Source organism: Poecilia formosa, unplaced genomic scaffold (assembly GCF_000485575.1).
Source record: "Poecilia formosa unplaced genomic scaffold, Poecilia_formosa-5.1.2 Scaffold1, whole genome shotgun sequence".
NCBI lineage: Eukaryota > Metazoa > Chordata > Actinopteri > Cyprinodontiformes > Poeciliidae > Poecilia > Poecilia formosa.
In genome coordinates this window covers 37,919-44,451 of record NW_006799940.1, presented here as the reverse complement: position 1 = coordinate 44,451, position 6,533 = coordinate 37,919, and the positions used below count along the sequence as shown (strand labels likewise).

Sequence of the window (6,533 nt, the reverse complement as noted above, 5' to 3'; positions counted from 1 at the left end):
ATATAAATATGAACGACCATACAGTAGATTATTTGAATTAAAGGTTTAATCAAAGAACGTTTGCAGCATCAGCTGGTCTTGCTTAGCAGAAAATTTAACAGCTTTGTGACATTTTTGTCTAATTGCTCTTTATTTTTCTTTATTTTTCTTTGTAAGAGTGAAAGCGGAAAAGCTAAATGCTCCGTCTTGCGACCCAAGTGCCGTATTCTGATGTTTGGCGAATCTTCAGGCGTAGCGATGGCGTTCGGGTTCATCTGCCTCGTTCCCATATTTCTGTTTGTATCTAGACGAAGAAGAAACTAAACATTAGATCATAAAATGTAATTCATTACAACAATCAGTGTTTAAATGTGAAAAATTTAAAATCCTTTGACATTAAGTTTGAAACTAATATATCGTATTATAAATGTTATTTATGTGCACAGGAATGTACAACGGTCTATTGGTGCATTCACAGTAAAAATAATAAAAATAAAATAAAATAAAAATTTCCACCAAAATCTCAGAAATGTTTAGATTTATCTCAGAATTAAAAAAAAAAAAAGGAGGAAATTTCTGACCTCCAAAACTCGAAAATGTGCAAGAAAAAAACNTGATTGATTTGTGAAAAAGCAGATATGCTGCCCAATCACTTTTTTTACTTAGATTTACTAGAGTCTACAAAAAGCTATAAACTCTAAATGGATTATTACAGTGTATATTTTTAGCAGAAATAGAAATCATTTCATTCCTGTTCTTAAAACGCATTCGGTTTAAATCTGTGTGTAAGTTGTAGTGAAACTGATTATTTAAATATCCACATTAATCTTGAAACCTTTGTGTTTGTAAACATGCTCTACCTCTCCAGCTGTCCCTGGCGCCTTTAGCCGCAGCTTTTATACTCCCCCAAAGCTTCTTTAAGAAACATTCCCCCGGTTCGGCCATCAGGACGACCAGAGCCGCAACCAGGAAGACCATAACAAACTTCATCCTGCAAAACTAAAACGTGTTTCAACCCAAACTAATAACATATGAAATGAGTAATAAACATAATTAAATGTATTTTACCTCTCAGCAGGCGGAAACGATGCCAGAGGTTCTGGGTAAAGACGGAAGTGAGCGGTGTGCATTTGTCTCATTTTATACTCATCTGTCTTGTGGGCTGGACTCAAGTTTCTCAATCTTGTTGTTGCATCTTTACCTTTTGCAATCATTGTTCTGTGATTCAGGTTTTGCTTCGTCAGATGAAGGTTTCCAACTTCCACCTTCAGAACTGGATCTTTGTGCAATCTGCTTGCATAAGTTAATTAATTGCAATTTGTTCTATAAAATGCTGTTGATGTGGTGAAGCTGCAGAATGTAACATTTATCAAAATAAATGTTTATACCATCCGTTTTCTAACATCCTTGTCCCTTAGTGGAGACAAGGATGGTCGCCAGTCTGTCCCAGGGTAACACAGAGACACCTAGGGACAATTTAGAGAGGCCAATTAACAAGACAGTCCTGTGTTTGGACTGTGGGAGGAAGCTGGAGTACCTGGAGAGAACCCAGCATGCAGAAAGACCGGGAATCGAACCCAGAACCTTCTTGCTGCAAGGCAACAGCTCTACCAACTGCACCACTCATGTTTATACCAAATAAAGTATTTATTTTTGAAATAAAAAATGTTTGAGGCATTAATTTTGTAAACGTGGTTGTGATTCAACATTGAAATCTATAAGATCTGTGTTTGCACATTAATTAGATGTAAATCCCAAACAGGAAGAGGTCAGTTATGCATCATAACTGATGTGTTTGTAAATATATATACATATGAACGACCATACAGTAGATTATTTGAATTAAAGGTTTAATCAAAGCACGTTTGCAGCATCAGCTGGTCTTGCTTAGCAGAAAATTTAACAGGTTTGTGACATTTTTGTCTAATTGCTCTTTATTTTTCTTTATTTTTCTTTATAAGAGTGAAAGCGGAAAAGCTAAATGCTCCGTCTTGCGACCCAAGTGCCGAATTCTGATGTTTGGCGAGTCTTCAGGCGTAGCGATGGCGTTCGGGTTCTTCTGGCTCTTTCTCATATTTCTGTCTGTATCTAGACGAAGGAGAAACTAAACATTAGATCATAAAATGTAATTCATTACAACAATCAGTGTTTAAATGTGAAAAATCTAAAGTCCTTTGACATTAAGTTTGAAACAAATATATCGTATTATAAATTTTATTTATGTGCACAGAAATGTACAACGGTCTATTGGTGCATTCACAGTAAAAAAAATAAAAATAAAATAAATAAAAATTTCCACCAAAATCTCAGAAATGTTTAATTTATCTCAGAATTAAAAAAAAAAAGAGGAAATTTCTGAGCTCCAAAAATCGAAAATGTGCAAGAAAAAAAGTCAGAAATTTTCCAGAAACATTTGGAAATTTCTGAGTTTCAAAAGTCAAAAACTTTTGAATTTTAAATCTCAGAAATTTCCAGTTTTTTTCCAGACAATTTTGGAGATTAAGCTCAAACTTTCTGAGTTTTTCTGGTAAGTTTTCAACATTTTGAACTCAGAAATTTTCATGTTTATCTAGAAAATGTCTGAGATTAATCTCAAAATGTCTGTGTTTTCTAGCAAATTTAAACTTTTTAAAATCAGAAATTTCCAAGTTTTTTATAGAATTAAAAAAATAATTCAGAATTTGAATGTTTTGCTGGAAATTTACGCCTCCTGTTCATTCTCCCTACAGTGGCCCTAATACGCCGTCACAGGAACATTTTGACGGACGGGCCGATTAATTTTTTTGTGAATGATCTTCTATTTTCCATTTTTCAGAAATAGGGTTCTGCTTTTTGAGAACTACATGAACTTTGAACTTAAATGAATCAGAATTAACTTGAATTTTGAACCAGTTCTTGTTGACGGTGATGAGAAAAGCTCACCTTTCTATTTTCTCCAGTCTCCGCTGGTGTCTGTATTCTAAAAGCAGGGAAGGGAAGAAAGTTACTCAGAGTTGGAAAGATAAATTAAAAAGAGTCTCAATCCTGTTAACCTTCTTATTTGACATTTTGTGTCTAACCTCTGAATCCTTGTCTGGCTCCTCTAAACATGGACTTGCCCGCTCTCCAAACAGAGCGTAGAAATCCCTCTCCAGGTTCGGCCATCAGGACGACCAGAGAAAGCACGAGAAAGATCATAACACACTTCATCCTGCAAAGCGAAGCACAAATTTAAACATTTGAACCCAATAAAAACCCGTAAACGATATAATTACCTCTCAGCAGGTTGAGACGGCGTCAGAGTTTGTCTTAAAACCGAAGCAGATCTGAATCTGCCTGAATGTTTTTCCCTTAAATCCTCGTCTGTTGCGATGGGTTGGACTGTTTCTCAATGTTAATGTTGCATTTACTTCTATTGCAACCATTGTTTGGTGTTTCAATCGGTCACCAAACATTGAGAAAGTGTTCGTACCAGATCCAGCTTCCATGTCTGACGAGGACGACGCTTTTTATCGCCCTGGATCAGAAACAGCAGACATGAGAGCGATCACATCAAATGGCTGCAGACGTGTCGCATTTAAACCACAAACCTGAACTGATGATGGAACAAAGTGGCATAAAAACGATACATGGCTTAATATGTACAAGGATTTTATGCATGTTTTGCAGCTGTATTTGGAGTAAATACTTTGAAGAGCCACTTTTATTGCAGACGTAGGTGAAACAAAACATCTCCTTAAAATGCAAAAGCAAAATCTATTTGGTGCAAATATCTTAGCTCACTTACAGTCACTGTTCAGCAAGAGACAGTAGCTTGTTAATTCTCTAATATTAATGAAATAGTACTTTTTTATTAGCGGATTATTTCACTTGTAACCAGATATTTTTCCCTTTTATGAGTGAAATAATCTGCCAGTGAATCTAGTCATTTTTCATTAATATTAAAGAATTACTGACTTAAAACAAACCCGTATATCTCGCTCAAAAGTTACTTACGAGTTATTTTTGTCTTATTTCAAGTCAATTAAGATATTTGCACTAAGAAACTAGACAAAAATACTTGATAAGATTTAGTTTCTACATTGCATAACATATTAGCTTTTATTAATATAATTATTATAATTTCTTTTGAACTCTAACTGTTAAGCTGCTGGTGATTTTATACATGTTAGCTGCTGTTTTTTTAATTCATAGAAATAAACATCGAGTTGACTTCAGATCTGGATTTTATGATCTATACTGTCAGGCAGGTTTTTATGCTTTTATAATATCCGGCTTACTGTTAAACAATGCTCTGCATTTTTCTTTTAAAATATTTGTACAGTACATTTAGCATGTTTAAATGTCAAACAGTAATTACACTGAAGTAATTCTACAAAACAAACATTATCTCACTTATAAATTACATTTTTATATGAAGTCTAACATCAGTTTCTTGATCAAATGTAGGATCCATTTTCTCTTGTTTGCAAATCATTTGAAGTCGAACAATATATCATGAAATTACGCATCAAATAATTTAAATATATCAAAATAAATTTGCAAGTTTATTCATGAATCATATCATTGCTTTTATACAAACAAACGTTGGCTATGGCGTAGCGCTTTCTTCTATATGTTTGCATTTAAAAAGCAGTCTTTTTATTTCATCCTTTTCCTGTTTGTGCAAGCAGAAAGCTTTTCCTTAACGTTTATTTGTGATCAGATTAAGTGAATCAGCGCTGATATACTGCCGGCGCCGGCGGCGGCGGCGTGGCTGGTGGTTGCTGGTCCTGCATGTCCTGCTTAGCACTGCAAACAGGAGAAAACACAAAATTAACAGCTTCATAATGGTTCAACCATCAAAACCTCTTGAATAGAAATTAAAATCTTAGGTTGGGGTAACATTTCTAAGATGAAAACAATTCATCCCAAACACGTTGACATAAACAATTTAACATTTCATAAATTATGAAACTGCCAGATGTTGGTGCGTTTCATTTTCTGCTCCTGCTTGGAACAGAAACTACCGTCGCCTAGCAACCTGTCAGCCAATAGAATGAAAGTGTTATTCTGGGTGCGTTTGTTTCCTTCTGCTGGGCGTGCCTGTGTGGCTACTATCAGAAAAAGACTCACACGCGACCAGAGACGTTTTATCTGAGCAGTGACAAATTTTGAGCACGAGGAGAAAAGTTTGAGAAAATAGTGAGTATTTGAAAGAGAGCAGAAGTTTGGAGTGCAGGTATTACATGAATTCCTGTTTTCAAAATAAAAATGTGTGGCAGAAAAATCCCCCCATGCTTTTGGATTAAAAAAAACTAAGAAACAAACCACACTTAGCCTAATGGGGAACAACTAAAGCCTGGCAGCCTGCCAGGCTTATTATACACTTGAGGAAACCCCCCATTTCAGATTTAATAAGTAGTTTTACCGATGATTCAACCACAACCTGTCCTTAAGGAGCATTCATGATGCTGACGAGGCCGCAGATGAAATGAGTTTGACTACATGGCTAAAAATAGGCAGAAGGCAACTATTTATTCGATTGTGTGCTTTTCATAACCGATTAATCTTGTTTTAAAACAACTCAAAGACTCTTAAATTAATTAAGTTCAAAAGTAGATGCCCAAAAAGTTTTACTTACTTTGCCAGTTTCTCTTCTCTCCTTTGGTTCTTATGTTCTAAACAGAAAGGAAAAAAATAAATAAATGTATTTCATTTATTCATAATAAATGTCTAAAGGCACAAAAAGTCGATTAGTCCAGTCATTTAGTGATATTAAACACCGACTTTGTACCAATTTGATTATTATTAAACATTGCACTCATAATTTAAAACTGCTTTAAAATACTAAAAAGTTGTGCACCAATGCAGTCGAGTTTAATCCGTTTGAGTTGAAATGACTGAAAACAACGAAGAAAATGTTTTCTCCGTTTCACCGCAAAAATACAAAATCTTACCAAATATTTCTGGGTTAGTTTGTCGTGCAAATATTTTAGTACACTTGAAATAAAACAAAACTAACTTAAAAGTATCTTTTCAACATGAAGTAGGAGCTCATTTTAAGTCAATAATTTCATAATATTGATGAGAAACGCAGATTTGTTAAGTGAAATAAGCTGCCAGGAAACATAAGTCTTCCATCAATATTAAAGAATTATTGACTTAATCTCCTATATCTTGCTGAAAAGTTGCCTTAGTACTTTTGAAATAAAGCAAAACAAGTATTTGCACTAGAAACTAGTCCAGAAATACTTGAGTTTTTTCTGTATTTGGTCTGATTTGTGTTTTTTGGGGTCTGATCAGGTACATTTATCTGTTTATCTGCATTTGTCCGGTACTGCATAGCTAACCTTTATATCCCTGCCTGGCGCCATTGTAGATGGCCTTCACGCCTCTCCACAGAGACTTCAGGAAGCACTCTCCGGGTTCGGCCATCAGGACGACCAGCGACATCACAAGAAAGATCGTAACAAACTTCATCCTGCAAAACAAAAACTAATGTCAGTTCAAGCTGTTAAAAAATGTAATTTCAGCTACTAGAATTCATCTTTTTACTTGGCAAAGGTTGGAGAAGAGACCACCGGTTGCTGCCA

General features: G+C 35.0%; 2 protein-coding genes across 4 annotated transcripts; both read right to left on the bottom strand.

The window, feature by feature from the left end:
• Window positions 1–26: 26 nt before the first annotated feature.
• On the bottom strand, window positions 27–3,818 carry LOC103151869 (moronecidin-like). 3 transcript variants are annotated; one of them, XM_016663219.1, is made up of 4 exons: window positions 3,234–3,404; window positions 3,039–3,169; window positions 2,902–2,938; window positions 27–283 (listed from the first exon to the last, which is right to left on the bottom strand). In XM_016663219.1, exons 2-4 carry the CDS (start codon window positions 3,166–3,168, stop codon window positions 226–228), a joined length of 225 nt encoding a protein of 74 aa, XP_016518705.1. In that variant the 5' UTR covers window position 3,169; window positions 3,234–3,404; the 3' UTR covers window positions 27–225. The 3 variants fall into 3 exon arrangements, with proteins under 3 accessions (XP_016518705.1, XP_016518673.1, XP_016518650.1); XM_016663187.1 differs by lacking the exons at window positions 27–283; window positions 3,234–3,404 and adding exons at window positions 1,816–2,067; window positions 3,431–3,818; XM_016663164.1 differs by lacking the exon at window positions 27–283 and adding an exon at window positions 1,816–2,067 and having other exon boundaries at window positions 3,234–3,394.
• A 349-nt stretch (window positions 3,819–4,167) lies between these two features.
• On the bottom strand, window positions 4,168–6,533 carry LOC103151784 (dicentracin-like). The gene is made up of 4 exons (XM_007572046.2): window positions 6,496–6,533; window positions 6,291–6,421; window positions 5,582–5,618; window positions 4,168–4,749 (listed from the first exon to the last, which is right to left on the bottom strand). Exons 2-4 carry the CDS (start codon window positions 6,418–6,420, stop codon window positions 4,674–4,676), a joined length of 243 nt encoding a protein of 80 aa, XP_007572108.1. The 5' UTR covers window position 6,421; window positions 6,496–6,533; the 3' UTR covers window positions 4,168–4,673.